Consider the following 20,099-nt stretch of genomic DNA (forward strand, 5'->3'; position numbering starts at 1 on the left):
TCAGGGACAAAGTTGTGGAGAAGTACAGATCAGTGTAAAGTGAAAGTGAAACTTTGAACATCCCATATTAAATCCATTATAAAAAAAATGAAAGAATATGGCACCACAACAAACCTGCCAAGAGAGGGCCGCCCACCAAAACTCAAGGAACATGCAAGGAGGGCATTAATCAGATAGGCAACAAAGAGACCAAAGATAACCCTGAAGGAGCTGCGAAGCTCCACAGCAGAGATTGGAGTATCTGTCCATAGGACCACTTGAAGCAGTACATTCCACAGAGCTGGGCTTTACAGAAGTGTGGCCAGAAAAAAGCCATAGCTTAAAGAGAAAAATAAGCAAACACGTTTGGTGTTCGCCAAAAGGCATGTGGGAGACTCCCCAAACACATGGAAGAAGGTACTCTGGTCAGGAAAAGGCTATGTCTGTAAAAAGCTAATGTTGTGTAAATCAAATGATACAAACCCTCCAAAAATACATTTTAATTCCAGGTTGTAAGGCAACAAAATAGGAAAAAATGTCAAGGGGGTGAATACTTATGCAAGGCACTGTACATTCTGTTTTACTCATTTCATATTTATATACTGTATTCTACTGTATTTTAGTCAATGCCACTCTGACATTGCTCATCCAAAAATGTTTATATTTCTTTATTCCATTCTTTTACTTTTAGATTTGTGTGTATTGTGATTTGTTAGCTACTACTACACTGTTGGAGCTAGGAACACAAGCATTTCGCTACACTCGCAATAACATCTGATAAATATTTGTATGCGACGATTACAATTGCATTTGATTTTATTAGATTTTCTCCAGTGGGTAGGCTATTGGAAGGGGATAAAAGCATATAAAAGCCACCCTAATCGCCCTCTCTGATCATCGATCTGTAAAGCAATGGTCCAGTCGTAGTGCACCATGCACCAGGCTACACGTCCTAACTGCCACTTTTGTTCTGCGCTCCAAAATATTACATTTCCCAAGTTGGGATCAATGAAGTACTACTCTAATAAATTCCAATTTGATTTGTCACCGAAAACATGTCCCGAAAACAACACCTTACAGTGAAATGCTTACTTTCAAGCCCTTATCTAACAATGCAGTTTTAAGAAAAATACCTAAAAAAATAACAAATAATTAGAGCAGCAGTAAAATAACAATATCTAGGCTGTAAATAGGGGGTACCGGTACAGATTCAATGTGCGGGGGCACCGGTGGGACGAGGTAATATGTACATGTAGGTGGAGTTATTAAAGCAACTATCCATAGATAGTAACAGAGGGTAGCAGCAGCGTAAAAGGGGGGGGACAATGCAAATAGTCAGTATCATTTTGATTAGATGTTCAGGAGTCTTATGGCTTGGGGGTGAAGCTGTTTATAGAAGCCTCTTGGACCTAGACATGGCGCTCCGGTACTGCTGGGCGTGCAGTAGAAGGGAGAACAGTCTATCACTAGGGTGGCTGGAGTCTTTGACAATTTTTAGGGCCTTCCTCTGACACCGCCTGGTATAGAGGTCCTGGATTGCAGGAATCTTGGCCCTAGTGATGTACTGGGCCGTACTCACTAAACTCTGTAGTGCCTTGCGGTTGGAAGCAGAGCGGTTGCCATACCAGGCAGTGATGCCACCTGTCAGGATGCTCTCGATAACAAAACATTTCAGTCTCCTGAGGGGGAATATGTTTTGTCGTGCCCTCTTCATGACTTTCGTGGTGTGCTTGGACCATGTTAGTTTGTTGGTGATGTGGACACCAAGCAACTTGAAGCTCTCAACCTGCTCCACTACAGCCCCGTCGTTTACAACTAGATTTGTTTTCTGCTCTGGCAGCACATAGTCTCGACCCCCCCCACCGGCCTCGATGAGGCTCTTCATGGGTCTGGGCTAGTATTCCCCCTTTGTGTCTAGGGACCTACCCCACCAGCAGTAGGTCTTGTTATCCGAGGCACAAACTAAAAGATCGAACCCTATGTACGAGTTGTCAGCGACCGCACCTTATACTACACACCACTGCGACTTGTATGCTCTAGTCAGCTGGCCCTCGCTACATATTCGTCGCCAGACCCACTGGCTCCAGGTCATCTACAAGGCCATGCTAGGCAAAGCTCCGCCTTATCTCAGCTCACTGGTCACGATGGCAACACCCATCCGTAGCACGCGCTCCAGCAGGTGTATCTCATTGATCATCCCTAAAGCCAACACCTCATTCGGCCGCCTTTCGTTCCAGTACTCTGCTGCCTGTGACTGGAACGAATTGCAAAAATCGCTGAAGTTGGAGACTTTTATCTCCCTCACCAACTTCAAACATCAGCTAGCTGAGCAGCTAACCGATCGCTGCAGCTGTACATAATCTATTGGTAAATAGCACACCCATTTTTACCTACCTCATCCCCACAGTTTTTATTTATTTACTTTTCTGCTCTTTTGCACACCAATATCTCTACCTGTACATGATCATCTGATCATTTATCACTCCAGTGTTAATCTGCAATATTGTAATTATTCGCCTACCTCCTCATGCCTTTTGCACACATTGTATATAGACTCCCCTTTTTTCTCTGTGTTATTGACTTGTTAATTGTTTACTCAATGTGTAACTCTGTGTTGTCTGTTCACACTGCTATGCTTTATCTTGGCCAGGTCACAGTTGCAAATGAGAACCTGTTCTCAACTAGCCTACCTGGTTAAATAAAGGTAAAATAAAAAATAAAAAAATGTTTGAGCTCCAAAACGTTCAGTGGCTGTTGAGGCTTTTCATTCACCTTAGCGGCCGCGTGTGGCAAACTCTTCGGTACCTGTGAATTCAGATGAGGATATCTGTCTGTGATATCGCAATGTGTTTCACCAGTTGGAGTCATCGGGTCAGTTGTGGGACTGACACCGTTAGTGTCATTGTAAGAGGTGACAGTCCACCAGAAAGCGGAAGATGTATTTATCATCGGAAGCAGAGTACACTCTGCACGTCGATGCTTTTATCTCTGAGACAACTGCAGTGCTTGTGGAAGTGTGTGGTCAGTGGAGAAGGCACTGTGACCTGTGACCTGTGACCATGCGTGGTTGGATTTCCAATCCATCAGTAGGAGTTAACGATCCATCAAGTCTGCTCCGAGTAGCAGGGGTTCAGATTCGAAGCTGGTAACATACACAGGGTGAACAAGTGATGCGTCCTAGAAGTGTAGTCTGAGTGAGACCTCGAAGTGTAGTTTCACATTTTTCCACTTCTAACCAATGTTAAGTTGCCTTCAAAGCCATTTTCAGATCATTGAACAATGTTTGAGAGATGAGCGATATTGTCGGGCCCGAATCAATTAGCGCATGACAAGTTAAGCAGTCCTCCAGGACTGTTTCCAGGTATGGCTGTTTTGAGTTGTGTTTAGTGGACATATTCCTTTGTATCAGAGTCTATAGACAAAGCCTGTGGGCTTGTGTCTTGACCAATCGGGTCCTGGATAGGGTCTCGAGTGAGAGAAATTGTCACGATCATCATCCTCCTCGTCTGAGGAGGAGTAGTTGGAAGGATTGGAGTACCAAAATGCAGCGTGGTATGTGTTCATCATGAATTTAATAAACAGAGAACACTTGAACAAACTATACAAAACAATAAACGAACAATGACTGTGAAGCTATATACGAAATGTGCTGACACAAGCAACTAACATAGACAATCACCCACAACCCACAATGACAAAACAGGCTACCTAAATATGGTTCCCAATCAGAGACAACGACTAACACCTGCCTCTGATTGAGAACCATATCAGGCCAAACACAGAAACAGACAAACTAGACATCCAACATAGAATGCCCACTCAGATCACACCTTGACCAAACAAACATAGAAACATACAAAGCAAACTATGGTCAGGGTGTGACAGAAATGTGATTTTTAATGTCCCTGCTAACAGTGTTAATTCCTGCGGACCTGGTGTCCAGCAATTCTCTGTCTAGTCCTTGTGACATATCTTTTACCTTTTCCTCAAATACTATCACTTTAGTTTTTCATGTAGTAGAACTTCTTGAGAACATTGGTCAACATTTTGATCGTCCTTGAACCCCTTCTTACCCTTGTGCTCTGACACTCTATGTGGGTTGGGTACAGGAACGTAGCGATAAGGTTAATCAGTTTGATCAGGGCGACGTACTTTACAGTTATTTCAACCGTGGTGGGTATTGGTTTCTGCCAAGAAACCGCTGTTGTGTGTCGTCTCTCAACGCTCCAATACCTGATAATGCACTCTCTAACTGGAGTGAGTGCTGCTGGTAAAACTTCAAAACCGAGATGTGAGTGCTCTTAGCATTGCGTGCTTTTGATGCCTCAAAAGCTGTGCTTGCAAGCTCTCTGAGTTGGGGCTGTAGGGCCCAAGTAGGTAATGAAGGTGAGACACATGTTCGACAGAAGAGGGGTCAAAGGTGCAGAAGGTATTGACGAGTTTGTCAAGGCATTCCATGCCAAGAGGGCGGAGAGGGTTGGCTTCATCCTGTGGGGAAATTGGGGCCGAAAGGCCAAGAGGAGAAGCCAAGCTTTGACTTTGTTGGCGAAGAGGTGCCATATTACTCTGTGCCGAATGGTCAAGAGGAGAAGACTTAGGGACACAAGAGGGAAGCAAAGTCTAAAACATTCTTTCTTCTTTACTCTTTTGAGTACTGAGCTCCGATTGCTTGGTTGGGTAGTCAATCTGTAGAGCGTGACCATTCTGGACTTCCTCCAGATGGTAACTAAGTGTGGTATTCTGCTGCATTGCAGAGTCCACTTGAGTACTTAGAGTAATGATTTTAGACTTGTGAGTGTCGCACTTGCTCCATTTGGCCTCATACTTATCTGTCATGGTCTGCAGGTAAAGGACTTGAGTATGGAGCGAGAGTTTCAGTGATGAAAGTCTTCAGTTTTGTAGATTTCTTAACCATTCGTGACGTTGGTTCGATACCGTCCGCCTGTTTGGTCTATAGAGTAGTAGCCATTTCTACGTGGGGACTCCCGTCCCTGTGTTTTATTGACTAAATCTTCTTCTCTCTTGAAAGTTTCAGAGTTCTAGTCATTACATACCTTTCAGCTCACGCTGTTGGTCTCGTTGGCCTAATGTAAATTTGGTCACGAGTGGGTTTTATACAGTCTGGAAAAAGGGGGCATTCCGTGACGACAACGTCATGTCTGTACTCACGTGGGTGTGGCCACTGACTAGGGTAAGACATCATAATTGAAACAATTCTCTCATTTAGAAGGCTAACATCAAATTACATCTTCTCACGAATAGTTTCATATTTAATCATATACTGTACGTTCCACAACGTTTAGATGTAAGTCTGGTAATGGGGAACTATACACATTCAGAGATAGTTATTTTGTTCTACCGTCTTCAGTTGCATCACAAATTATGAACAAATTCAACATTTACATTTACATTTAAGTCATTTAGCAGACGCTCTTATCCAGAGCGACTTACAAATTGGTGCATTCACCTTATGACATCCAGTGGAACAGGAGTGTTCTTTAAATACCCATGGACCATTCCAAATGTTTGGAATACAGTAATACTGTTGAATTTTTCAACCTTTTGATGGTACCGTACTACAACGTCTCTCTCTCTGGTCACAAAGGGATTTAACTTCCATTTCTGAGAGTGGGAGAGAGAGTTTTTCTGCAGGTCTTTATGACCATCATAAAACTGTGGAGAGAGAGAAGGGGGGAGGGGGTGCCTATGATTCTCACCCTAAGGGCACATCATGACACTAGTGACCCTCAGGAAGAACCAGAAAGACGATGAAATGGTATATGAAACAAACTTATATAAAGGAAGGATAGGCTAAAAACTGAATGAAAAGTGACAGTGAAATGTGTGTGGTTATTACTGATTACTGTTATAGTGGTTCATATTTAACACAATACAAATAGAGAAAACAGACCTGTCGGGCATATAATTAAAACATTCTGGAGCGCACACAAAGGAACTCGGCAGGTTCAATGTACTGTCATTGCGCAAAACTTTATGTCATGCTTCAATAACCTATTTGGTTTGGGTCTCCAAATTCCATCCCCACAAGTTATGAGGCCATTTCTTTAAAAATAGCAACGTTGGGTTGTTGGTGCTGGGTTATTCAGATATGACCCAGCAGGTCAGATCAGGAGGCTGGAGGCATGGCTTAGCAGGGGTGTGACTTCTGGATAGTTACCTATGAGAGTAAATGTCATTCCTGTTCACCTGTTCTCTTGTATTGCTAACATATTTCAAGGTTGCACACCTTCTGTTTTATAGATTGAATAGAGCATAAAAAAGTATATGAGTTCCTTATGAGCCAATGGAAATCCACATATTGGGATAGTTACCACTGTTACAATATGTAATTAACCTTTTCGCAATTGAGTTAACAATATCTCTAATGGTCGCCCCAGCATGAGTTTTTTTATATGCGTGATGTCAGAATGCACACACTATACCAAAATGTGATTGTTACACAACAGGACAGTTAACCCGCGCTGCCCTTAAACCGTGACCCAAACTACCTGCTAATTATTTATAAGCTATATTTCAACTTTACAGTTTTATTATTTTCTAACAAGTTTTATTTGAATTGATGTGTGTTCCACCGTATTAATACGCGTAGAAGTAGCCCATTTCATTGTTGCGGACAATTTTAGTTTGATGCTGTTCTTGACTGGACAAACATCTCTCTTCAAAGAGAGCCCACACTACTCCCTTGTGTTTCCCCAGATCAAGTATGCAGACATTTGCGCTGTCTAGCACAAACTTTTCCCCCTTGGTACATTTTCTAGCTGGGACTAGAATTGCCTTCACTGTTTCTTTCCTTAAAAAAATAACTTATTTTCTGTATATATTTTATTTTATTTTTGTTTTTCTACTGTAGCATACTCTATGTATGTACGGAGCACAATGTATTACTGTTTTATTCACATGTTTTCAAATACAGATGACAAATCATGCATTCCAATTATTGCGTAGATTGTAATGGGCACATATGTGACCAACCGGCTCAAATCAGTCTTATGTAGTTTTTTAATGGGAAATTGCCATGAAACTGAAGATCTCATTCAATGCTGTGTACTGCTCCCTTCACAGAAGAGCGCAAACTGTCTCTAACCAGAATTGAGAGGAGTGCACAACAAGTCCTCAACTGGCAGCTTCATTAAATAATACTTGCAAAACACCAGTCTCAATGTCAACAGTGAAGAGGCGACTCGGCTATGCTGGCCTTCTAGTCAGAGTTGCAAAGAAAAAGCCATATCTCAGACTGGTCAATAAAAAGAAAAGATTAAGATGAGCAAAATAACAGACACTGGACATAGGAACTCTAACTCTTTTTTTTAATAATCATTTAGCCTTTTAAAACTTCTTAGGGGTGCAATCACGTTAACGGGATGATATAACAACAACCAGTGAAAGTGCAGGGCGCCAAATTCAAAACAACAGAAATCTCATAATTCAAATTCCTCAAACATGCATGTATTTTATACCGTTTTATAGGTAATATTTTTGTTAATCCCACCACAGTGTCTGACTTCAAATATGCTTTACAGCAAAAGCACCACAAACGATTATGTTAGGTCACCACCAAGCCAAAGAAAAAAGCACAGCCATTTTTCCAGCCAAAGATAGGAGTCACAAAAAACCCAAATAGAGATAAAATAATAACTAACCTTTGATGATCTTCATCAGATGACACTCATAGGACTTCATGTTACACAATGCATGTATGTTTTGTTTGATAAAGTTCGTATTTATATAAAAAAAATGTGAATTTACATTGGCACGTTACGTTCACTAGGTCCAAAAACATCCAGTGATTTTGCATAGCCACATCGATTCAACAGAAATACTCATAATAAATGTAGATGATCATTCAAGTTATACACATGGAATTATAGATATACCTCTCCTTAATTTCAGCAGGCTAACACCAAAAGTGTTTTCTAATTTTTCTGTTTCAGAAATGGCTTTTTTCTGGCCACACTTTCATAAAGCCCAGGTCTGTGGAGTGTACGGCTTAAATTGGTCCTATGGACAGATACTCCAATCTCTGCTGTGCAGCTTTGCAGCTCCTTCATTGTTCTGTGTTAATTTCATTTCACCAACTTGGACTATTTTGTGTTTGTCCATTACATGAAAGCAGAAAAATAGGAAAAACGCCAAGGGGGATGAATACTTTTGCAAGTCACTTTTTGTATACCTCTTCATATGAAGTATGAATGAATAAGGAATGGCAAACTTGTGTGACTGACAATTTTATTCTCACAGCTTCTTGCCGTGGAGATGGACACACCAGAAAGATTCAGCGCCACGGCGGACATCGTCATACATCTCCTCGACACCAACGACAATGCTCCCAAGTTCTCCTCCGTTTACTACATTGCCAGAATCCCGGAAAACTCTCCCGGCAACTCCAATGTTGTGTCTGTGACCGTAAGTCTCACCCCATTCCCATTCCATCCCACCTAAAAATACATCCCAAAGCCCATGCGCCAATCACTCGAGGCGGAGGCAAGGAGATTTGTACAAAATTATGAATTGAGACATATATTCTCTAAATATAGAGTTATTGGGTTAGAATAATATGTAAAAACATGTAGATAAAGCAAGGGGAGGTAAACTGCCAGATGGCTCTAACTTTAATTTTGTTGTGTAATACAGTGCCTTGCAAAAGTATTAATCCCACTTGACGTTTTTCTTATTTTGTTGCATTACATCCTGTAATTTAAATTGACTTTTATTTGGATTTCATGTAATTTACACAAAATAGTTCAAATTTGGTGAAGTGAATTTTTTAAATAAATTTTTTAAATTAAAATTGAAATAAAAAAAAATAAACTGGCAAACTGTCCATATGTATTCACCTACTTTGCTATGAAGCCCCTAAATAAGATATGGTGCAACCAATTACATTCAAAAGTCCTATAAATAGTTAGATTGCACACAGGTGGAATTTATTTAAGTGTCACATGTTCTGTCACATGATCTGAGTATATTTACACACACCTGTTCTGAAAGGCCCCAGAGTCTGCAGCACCATTAAGCAAGGAGCACCACCAAGCAAGCGGCACCATGAAGACCAAGGAGCTCTCCAAACAGGTGAAGAAGTACAGGGTTGAGTTGTGAAAAAATATCCCAAACTTTGATCATCCTACAGAGCACCATTAAATCCATTATCAAAAATTGAAAGAATATGGCACCACAATAAACCTGCCAAGAGAGGGCTGCCAACCAAAACGCATGGATCAGGTGAGGAGGGCATTAATCAGAGAGGCAACAAAGAGACCAAAGATTACCCCGAAGGAGCTGCAAAGCTCCACAGAGGAGATTGGAGTGTCTGTCCATAGAACCACTTTTAAGCAGTACACTCCACAGAGCTGGGCTTTACGGAAGTGTGGCCAGAAAAACGCCATTGCTTAAAGAAAAAAATAAGACTACATGTTTGGTGTTCGCCAAAAGGCATGTGGGAGACTCCTCAATCATATGGGAAGAAGGTACTCTGGTCAGATGAGACTAAAATTGAGGTTTTTGGCCATCAAGGAAAACACTATGTCTGGCACAAACCCAACACCTCGCATCACCCCGAGAACTTCATTGTTTTTAATCGGCAGGGACTGGGAAACTGGTCATAATTGAAGGAATGATGGACGATGCTAAATACAGGGACATTCTTGAGGGAAACCTGTTCCAGTCTTCCAGAGATTTGAGACTGGGATGGAGGTTCTCCTTCCAGCAGGGCAATAACCCTAAGCATATTGCCAAAGCAAGTGGTTAAGGGGAAACATTTAAATGTCTCGGAATGGCCTAGTCAAAGCCCAGACCTCAATCCAATTGAGAATATGCGGTATGACTTAAAGATTGCTGTACACCAGCGGAACCCATCTATCTTGAAGGAGCTGGAGCAGTTTTGCTTTGAATAATGAGCAAAAATCCCAGTGGCTAGATGTGCCACGCTTATAGAGACAATTGTAATTGCTGCAAAAGGTGGCTCTACAAAGTATTGACTTTGCGGAGGTGAATAGTTATGAACTCTCAAGTTTTCAGTTATTGTTACAGTTATTGTCTTATTTCTTGTTTGTTTCACATTAAAACATATTTTGCATCTTCAATGTAGTAGGCATGTTGTGTAAATGAAATGATACAAGCCCCCCAAAACTATTTTAATTCCTGGTTGTAAGGCAACAAAAAAAGGAAGGTGAATACTTTCGCAAGCCATTGTACATTGTACATTAGTCCCAGATTTGTTTCTTATGCTCAGCAGCACATGCTGCTACTGCAGCAGTCCAGAATTTTTAAACTTTTTTAATAACCTTTTACAGCCTAAATCAGGGTCACACAGAGAGATTCTTGGTAGTCTTAAACAAATCTACTTTGAAACAAAAGTATAGACCTCACACATGGTTATAATTTTTATTTATTTTAAGTTTCCGTCCCAATATTACACTATATATACATCACAAGATGACGGAAATATAACAAAACTGTTTGACTTAGAAACACCAGATTTTTGTCAGTAATTATTTTTCTTTATACACAGTAATGGAAACTGTAAATTCTATTGTAATTTTTTGTATTGTCAGTAGTAAAGTACTCTGAAACATTCTATTGCAGCATATTGTAAATTATGGTGTGTTGTGTGAAAATGTTGTGGCCGGAGAAAGAATTGCTGTATTTCGAAAGCTATTGTAATTCCACCCCACAGAATACAGTACCGTACTGTATTTTTGGAGTGCCAAAAATATTTTGACCACCAGTGGGTGCATGGTATTGTTGTTTCTGGCTCATTAACATATTTTAGGGCATGCCTCGTAATAGGTCATTTTTGTTTCACCTGTGAGTGAGAATGCTATACCAATTTAACCCACATCTCGATATAATTAACTATTATTATGAAATGTTTAGGGGAGAGATTGGAGTGGTAGAAAGTCTTTAACCTTAAATGGTTGAGCATTTGTCTATTTTACTCAACTGTAGTTGCTGACAGTTTAGAGGCCTTTGCAATAAAACCTCTAGAAGTGCAAGTGATAAAAATTAACATGCTGTCATGTTTGTAAACACCTTACCTAACAGCCAACCTGCTTACACCAATCCCTTGTAATTACAGTAAAAAAAGTTAAATACAAACCGCTTCAATCAACATGTCATTCATTCATTCCTATTATAGTAGCATTTACTTTTTTTTACAGTATAATAGCAAATACTGAATTTTACTTGCCACCGAGCTGCCTGTAAGCTAAGGTCAAAATCATGGTAACCCCCTTTACAGTAAGGTTATTATAGTAAACTGAAAATAAAAACTAAAATTGCTAAAACAATTTCGTTAACTGAAATAAAAACAAAAAACATTTTAAAAAATCTAACTATACCGAAACTATTACATTTTATGGCAAAACACACCAATAAACCCCATCAAATTATGTTTAGTTTTAGGTTTATTCTCGTCTAAACTTTGGGAAAAAAATCAAATGACTTTCTTCATTTTTTTAAAATGGGGTTTTCAAGCTGTTTTTCGAGCTGCGGAATATGGCAGGTAAATGCTGCCAATAGATGCCATTGTGTCAAATTAGCCTAGCTTGTGCATCACTATCACTAGCTAAAAGGGCAAAAATCAAAGGGCGAGCACAGAGCGTGATTGACTGTACCAAACTAGAACAGCTTGTGAAGTTGCTGGAGCCATTCGCAATCCAACTTCAAATTGACAACCAGTCACTGTCTGATGTGTTGCTGTGCCTTCTCAAACTTGAGGCACAATACTGTTGGAAAACAGTTGGCACAGGTCCTCCAGAAGCCACTGCTTGAGTGCTTTGCATGCATACTGAATCCTCTGACAGACAATTTCACTTCAACCCCTGCAGCAACTTGCCTGATGGACTCAAGTGTGTTTCGCTCAACAGAGATGGAGACACTAATGAGGGAAACAGAGTATTTTCTACTTCAGAAAATCAGAGAGTACAGCCGTTGAGCAGCAGGACACCAGAAATATGCTCGCATGAAAAATTCCGCAAGCATCTCAACCACAGTGCTTCAGAAATATAGCTTTCTTGCATCGAAGATTGTGTCTTCGAGGGTCACCTGGCAGGGCATTAAGTGTCCCGTGTGAGCTGTGGAAATACCTGGAAGAGGTGAAGGAGGGCATGTTTACAGTGTCAGCAGATCTGGCAGGCAAGGATGGCTGTTAATCCTAAACTGTGCCCTGTGGTGCTGGATCTGGTTTCTGCTCCTGCATCCCAAGTGTTCGTGGAGAAAATATTCTGTCTGTGGATAACTGTCATCAGGCCTTCAGAAACCGAACGACCACCTCTCTGGTACGCAGAGTCTTCTTGAAGATAAACCAAAAAATCTTGTTTGATTGAAGAGAAACAAACACACAAGCTGGCTGGCTCAGATCCAATCAATTCCAAGTTTATTGGTCTCGTACACAGATTTGCAGGTGTTTTCCAACAGTGCAGTAATAATCAATAATAATCATAATCCCAACATTTTTATAAAGAAACTAAGAAATATCAGAACGAGCACTGTCAGAGTCTGTAATATAAATAAATACACACAGTGCCTTCGGAATGTATTCTGACCCCTTGACTTTTTCCACATTTTGTTAATTGACAGCCTTAATCTTAAATTGATTAAATAAATACAAATCCTCAGCAATATACACACAATACCCCCTAATGACAAAGCGAAAACATGATTATAGAAATGTTTTCAAATGTATAAAACGTAAAAACAGATACCTTATTTACATAAGTATTCAGACCCTTTGCTATGACCCTATATTGAACTCAGAGGCATCCTATTTCCATTGATCATCCTTGATGTTTCTACAACTTGGAGACCACCTGTGGTAAATTCAATTGATTGGACATGATTTGGAAAGGCACACACCTGTCTATATAAGGTTGCACAGTTGACAGTGCATGTCAGAGCAAAAACCAAGCCATAGGTCAAAGGAATTGTCCATAGAGCGCCGAGACACCATTTAGTTGAGGCACAGATCTGGGGAAGGGTACCAAAAGATATCTGCAGCAAGAACACAATGGCTTCCATCATTCTTAAATGGAAGAAGTTTGGAACCACCAAGACTCTTCTTAGTGTCCGCCAGGCAAACTGAGCAATCGGGAAGAAGGGCCTTGGTCAGGGAGGTTACCAAGAACCCAATGATCACTCTGACAGGGCTCCAGAGTTCCTCTGTGGAGATGGAAGAACCTTCCAGAAGGACAACCAACTCCGCAGCACTCCACCAATCAGGCCTTTGTGGTAGAGTGGCCAGATTCAAGCCACTCCTCAGTAAAAGGCACATGACAACGCGCTTGGAGTTTGCCAAAAGCCACCTAAGACTCTCAGATCATGAGAAACAAGATTCTCTGGTCTGATGTAACCAAGATTAAACTCTTGGGTCTGAATGCAAAGTGTCACATCTGGAGGAAACCTGGCACCATCCCTATGGTGAAGCTTGGGAGTGGCAGCATTATGCTTTGGGGATGTTTTTCAGTGGCAGGGACTGGGAGACTAGTCAGGATCGAGGAGAAGATGAACAGAGCAAAGTACAGAGATCCTTGATGAAAACCTGCTCCAGACGGTGGGTGAGAGCTTATTTTCTTAGCACCACTCCGCCAGGGCTCTCAACTCTCTGTAGCTTGTCTCATCGTTGTTGGGAATCAGGCCTACCACTGTAGTGTCGTAAGCAAACTTGAGTTGAGGACGTACGTAGCCACACAATCATGGGTGAACAGGGAACACAGGAGGGGGCTGAACACGCACCTCTGTGGAGCCTGAAAATGCTTTTTAGTCACCATCGATCCATGTTTCAGTTTCGTTTTGTTTTGTCCGTATTACACACACACCTGGTTTCTATTACATATCACGTTCCTTATTTACCCTCTGGCATACATTCCTGTTCTGTCCGCGATTGTTTATGTCGTTAGTGGTGTTATGTGCTAGTGTTTTTGTATGTTCCTATTTGGAATTTTGCTTGATATTGCGAGTGAACTCCGTTATGTTACTCAATATCTGTGTCTTGCGCCTGACTCAGCTATAACTCTGCACCCAATCGCTGACACTCAGTGGTGCGCAGGTCACCCAATTGCTAATAACCCATCCGCAACCACCCGACTATATGTGATAAAGGGAAAATCTGAGACCCGCACATGACCCTAACCCTTGATATAGAACATGCTCTGTAGGCTGCAGCCTTTCTTGGGCCTTATTTAGATGTGTTTCTGCTTATAATTTTGGTAAACAATTTTTGGGTCAACTTGATACATGCAGCTTCTCTTCTGTCATATGTTTCCCTAGAAGACTAAAGAAACCATTACTCAACAATAATGTAATAAATGTATAGAATGAATGCTTCAATCTAGTTGGCATCAGTAAAGTTCTCTGTCATCTCTGATTCTTTTGCGGAGCAAAGATGTTTAGACCGGTGAGAAAATGTAAAAAAAAACAACAACAAAAAGATTTTATATGCAAAATTTCCAAATGACATCAGTTTGACCTGTTGTCAGGAAATAGATAGCTGTGAAAACAACCAACATGTTTCTGATAGGATTTCAGTTTGGCTTGGATGTATATTTTATGCGGTTGAAATACTATCAGCTTTTATTACACTGATAAAGATAGAACCTCTACAGATGGTAACTAATTGCGCATTCACATTGTCTGAAGATACTGAAAGAAGGAAATCATACACAATGTATACAACAGTGTATATTTTTACTTCAAAAAATGCTTAATTCTGCAGGAGAATATGAAAGCTATGTGAAAGTTTATAGATCTACAGTCCATGTTCAGATGTCAGTGTCCATTTATCCCATCTGAACAGTAGGCTACAGTTCCCTTGACGTGCCTGAAGTCCCAATCTTGTGACTGACAAATTTGTTTGGCACCTCACAATCATCAGACATAACACAGCCAGCACTGCTATCATCCTCTTTTACCACTTCACCAAATCTTTCCCAAACCTGGCCCTCCTTCTCTTTAATTTCAACTCACAGCTTTTCTTTTATTGAATTAAACTCCGACCATGTCCTTTTTGCCTCCATGGATCAACTTACCTTTTTCTGGAACATTTGCCGATTGGCATGTAGGCTATTTGGCACGCATACAGTTAGGCATGCCCAAAAAAGTATAGGCCTACAACACATTGTAAATGGCTCCTAGCTTCCCATGCAGAGGCTACTTTCTGTCCCTAACACTGAACACTAAACTAAATAAAAACAACTAAATCACCTCTGAAAACAAACTGAAACTAAATAGAAATCTAAAAACAAATAGAAATAAAAAACAAATATAAAATTCCAAAACTATAATACCCTTGCTTCACAGTGTAGGTGACCTCATGTTATTGTCTACCTTGATTTGTGGATTTAGGAGTCAATACTGTTTCTACTCATTCCTTTCAGGATATGGAATTGAAAGAAATCATTGTAGAAACTCAGAGGGAATATTTAATTTAATTCAATGCTAATTGTTTTAATCTGTCAAGAAACGTTGGTGTCTAATCAAATAGATGTCTTGTTTTGTGTTCTTTGTCTCTCTCTCTGTCTCTCTCTCACACACATAGGCAACAGATCCAGATTCAGGCTTTTGGGGAGAAGTCAAGTACTCAATCTACGGCTCAGGGGCTGACTTGTGAGTAGTCTATCTCTCTCATATATTATATATTATATATATATATATATATCCGTGGAGTGATTGTCAATAAAGAGCCAGGGATTCAGTAGATATACTAGTTGTTGAGGATCAGGCTGACCAGAATAAACCCCTTACATGACATTGTTAGTGGGCGATGTAAACTATTTATCAATACGGAGAAGAATACGCCCAGGCTCACCACACAAAATAGCCCTTGTCTGGTATGAAAATGACAACAAAGTAGAGGGTTATTTTATTATAGGAACATCTAAGATTTTGCCAAAAGAGTGTTAATAAATAGATAAATAAATACAAATAAATTAAGACTTGTGGTTATGCTGAACCAATGATGATGAAACAAATAATGTATGTAAGGTAGCTCAAATGAACCTGAACTAAAAGTAATGGTTCACTTTGAGGCCAACTCAAATTCAACCAGTATGTTAAACAATAAGGTGCTGGCAAAGATGCTCTCTATGAGTGAGCACTAAAGTGGGCTAAAGTAGATATCTCACTGTAAGCTGTGGATAATTGCAGTGGCATTACATTTCCATTATTCTCTTTTTATAGTTGAACATACCTCCTTTATTGTGCATTCACATAAGCTTACTAGCCTGTCTGAGGATGTGCTTGTATTTTCATTCTGCTCTCTTTTATTAGATTTCAAACAGAGTCCAGTGTAAAACAAATGGCAAAATAATCAAAAGTAATTGAAATACATATTTCAAATACATTTTTCCACACCTTTTTTTTCTTCACACTTTTTACACTTTTTCACACCACATTCCAAACCGTGCCCGTCAAGACAATGTGCTGTAGGATGTTGGTACCCAGCTAGGCTCCAAGACAATGTGCTGTAGGATGTAAGGGAATACCCCCCTGAAATGGACAAAAATGAATAGGGACTCATTGGCACCGTACAAAACATATACACAATGTACAATACCACTCAAATTGACGTTGTTTAATTAAAAACCTATTGCAAACGCCATATGGAAAATGCCAAGTGTCACAAAGCAAGGCGAGTACAATCCACGGTAAATGTTCAGATTGCAAATGCACATCAAGTCAAGACCCAAAGGTCACATTTTTTACATTTGCATTTTTTTTCCCCCTTATCACCCTTAACCTGTTAGTCCTATAGGGGCAGTATTTCATTTTTGGATAAAAAGACGTGCCCGTTTTTAGCGCAATATTTTGCTCGACTATGCTTGGAATTTATAGTTTTGGAAAGAAGACACTGACGTTTCCAGAACTGCAAAGATTTTCACTGTGAGTGCCATAGAACAACATCTACAGGCAAAACCAAGATGTTTGAGCGACCAGGAAATCAACAGGATTTCTGACGGCACGTTTTCCATGATCGCCTTATATGGCTGTGAATGCAACAGGAATGAACGGACACTTTCTATCGTTTCCCCAAGGTGTCTGCAGCATTGTGACGTATTTGTAGGCATATCATTGGAAGATTGACCATAAGAGACTACATTTACCAGGGGTCCCGCACGGTGTCTGTCTGGAAATTGGTGCACAAAAGTCACCTACCAGTATTTTTCCATCCGAATCTGAGAACAATGCAGGCTTCTAGGACTGCCATTTCAATGAAGAGATATATGACAAAACACCTTGAGGATTGATTCAAACGTTTTCCATGTTTCAGTCGATATTATGGAGTTAATTCGGAAAAAAGTTTGACGTGTAGGTGACTGAATTTTCGGTTAGTTTCGGTAGCCAAATGCATAGTAACAAAACGGAACGATGTGTCCTACACAAGAATCTTTCAGGAAAAACTGGACATCTGCTATGTAACTGAGAGTCTCCTCATTGAAACATCTGAAGTTCTTCAAAGGTAAATTATTTTATTTGATCCCTTTGCTGGTTTTTGTGAATATGTTGCGTGCTAAATGCTAACGCTAAATGCTAAGCTAGCTATCACCACTCTTACACAAATTATTGATTTTCTCTGGTTCTAAAGCATATTTTGAAAATCTGAGACGACAGGATTGTTAAGAAAAGGATAAGCTTGAGAGCAGGCATATTTATTTCATTTCATTTGCGATTTTTAGAAATCGCTAACGTTGCGTTATGGTAATGAGCTTGAGGCTATGATTACGCGACCGCATGCGGTGTGGGTCGGCCTAAGAGGTTAAAAAAAGTGCTTTCTGGACCGTTCTTCGAAATTCTTTCGATTTCTTTTCTCTCAATTAAGAACTGTATGAACATACTTTAGTCATACATATATTTTTTAATTGTCCATAAGGCATATGTTTTGTCAATTTGCAATATGATTTCAAAGGAAGTTAAATGTCGAAGTCAAAAGTCAGTGAACCATTGCCAAATGCCATAAGAAATGTCCAAATGCAACATGAAAGTATTGAAAGTGCCAAATCAGGATGTTATGTCCATTTGTCATGTACGATCATAGGAAGTCAGTTTCCAAATCCAAAAGTCAGTGAACCATGACCAAATGGCATTTATACTGCCCAAATTATATATAACGTCCAAAATGACTATTGGCAAATAGGGGCACGGGTGGAGGGTGCTCCCTACCCAACAGTAGACCCCTTGTACCCCCCTAAAGGCATAAAAAAAATATACATTTTAAAAATGTGCTCCTGGTAACCCATTCCAATCAAAAGGCACACGGCTGTCCATTTGCAACATGTTTCAATGGGCATTTACTATCACGAATCTGACATGCTCAAAAATACTGCAGAAATGCTAAAATGACTGGCCCGGTGAACTCGGCATGGCCGGGCAGTGATAGTGGTTCCTCTCCATTGCTTGTTGTGTTGATTTCATCATGTCCATCTGGTAATGTTTTTTCACTGTTGAATCTTATTGCAAAAGTACTGTCCATTTGCAATATGTTTCAATGGGCATTTACTATCACAAATCTGACATGCTCAAAAATACTGCAGAAACACAAACTTGACAAGCCCGATGAACTCGAGATGGCCGGAATTTGATTCTGGTTCCTCTCCATCGCACGTTGATGTTGATTTCAGAATGTCAATTTAGTGATGGTCTATCACTGTTTAAAAATCTTGCAAATGGACAAAGTCAGCCAGCAAGTCACCATCCATCAGTCAATTAGATATCATTCTTGCACCAAACTGATACAAACTGAAACCGCACCCACTTTTTCCAACTAGTTTAGAAGCCAACTATCACATATTTCAGAGCAGGCCCAAAATTCACAGCGCCTTCTGTTTAACCTGTAGTGACGCCCAGCCCGTGAACGGGACCGTTATCATCATCTGACACTAATTAGCATAACGCAACGGACATGAATCTTCCTAGAAAATATTCCTATTCATGAAAATCACAAGTGAAATATATTGGAACACAGCTTAGCCTTTTGTTAATCACCCTGTCATCTCAGACTTTCAAAATATGCTTTACAGCCAACGCTAGACAAGCATTTGTCTAGCGTTGTGGTCCTTCTGTGGCTCAGTTGGTAGAGCATGGCGCTTGTAACGCCAGGGTAGTGGGTTCGATTCCCAGGACCACCCATACGTAGAATGTATGCACACATGACTGTAAGTCGCTTTGGATAAAAGCTTCAGCTAAATGGCATATATTATTATTATTATTATTAAGTTTATCATAGCCTAGCGTAGCATTATGCCTTGCTAGCAGCAGGCAACCTTGTCACGGAAATCAGAAAAGCAATCAAATTAAATTGTTTACCTTTGATGAACTTCGGATGTTTTCACTCACGAGACTCCCAGGTAGACAGCCAAAGTTAATTTTTTCCCGAAATATTATTTTTGTAGGCGAAACAGCTCCGTTTGTTCTTCACGTTTGGCTGAGAAATCGCCCGTAAATTGCGGTCACCACAATGCAAATTAGCTCCATAATATCGGCTACCTCTGTACATTCCATAATATATGGCTACCTCTGTACATTACGCGAGAATCTCTCTCGGAGCCACCATGTGACCACTTACGCAATGTGGCTGCCTACGGCTATTCTTCAACATAAATGCGTAAAACTACGTCACAATGCTGTAGACACCTTGGGGAATACGTAGAACGTGTAAGCGCGTTGATAGTACATTCACAGCCAAATAGGGAGTCATTGGAACGCAGCGCTTTCAAAACCTGGGGCACTTTTGGACAGACAATATTTTTACAGTTTTGGAAACGTTAGAGTGTTTTCCATCGAAAGCTGTCAAATATATGCATATTCTAGCATCTTTTCCTGACAAAATATCCCGTTTGAAACGGGAACGTTTTTTTCCAAAAATGAAAATACTGCCCCCTAGCACCAAGTGGATAACAGAACTGATATTGCAGACGAAAGCCTGAGAAAAATCCAATCAGGAAGCCGTTGTGTTCCTATGTACCCCTATTGGCCACTGAAAGGGATATCAACCAGATTCCTTTTTCTACGTATTCCCTAAGGTGTCTACAGCATTGTTACGTAGTTTCACGCCTTGCCATGTTTCTGTCGATATTATGGATATAATTAGATTTTTTTTAAGCATTGTTGTG

General features: G+C 40.3%; 1 protein-coding gene across 2 annotated transcripts in view; it reads left to right on the forward strand.

Annotated features, from left to right (window-relative positions):
- LOC118357571 (cadherin-related family member 1-like) overlaps positions 1–20,099 on the forward strand; it is a 154,206-nt gene that overhangs the window by 106,002 nt on the left and 28,105 nt on the right. For both annotated transcript variants that reach the window (XM_052478354.1, XM_035734819.1), the window contains exons 13-14: positions 8,239–8,403; positions 15,530–15,597. In XM_052478354.1, coding sequence (XP_052334314.1) covers positions 8,239–8,403; positions 15,530–15,597 — 233 coding nt within the window. The remainder of the gene's footprint in view (positions 1–8,238; positions 8,404–15,529; positions 15,598–20,099) is intronic.

This window comes from Oncorhynchus keta, chromosome 24, assembly GCF_023373465.1.
Source record: "Oncorhynchus keta strain PuntledgeMale-10-30-2019 chromosome 24, Oket_V2, whole genome shotgun sequence".
NCBI lineage: Eukaryota > Metazoa > Chordata > Actinopteri > Salmoniformes > Salmonidae > Oncorhynchus > Oncorhynchus keta.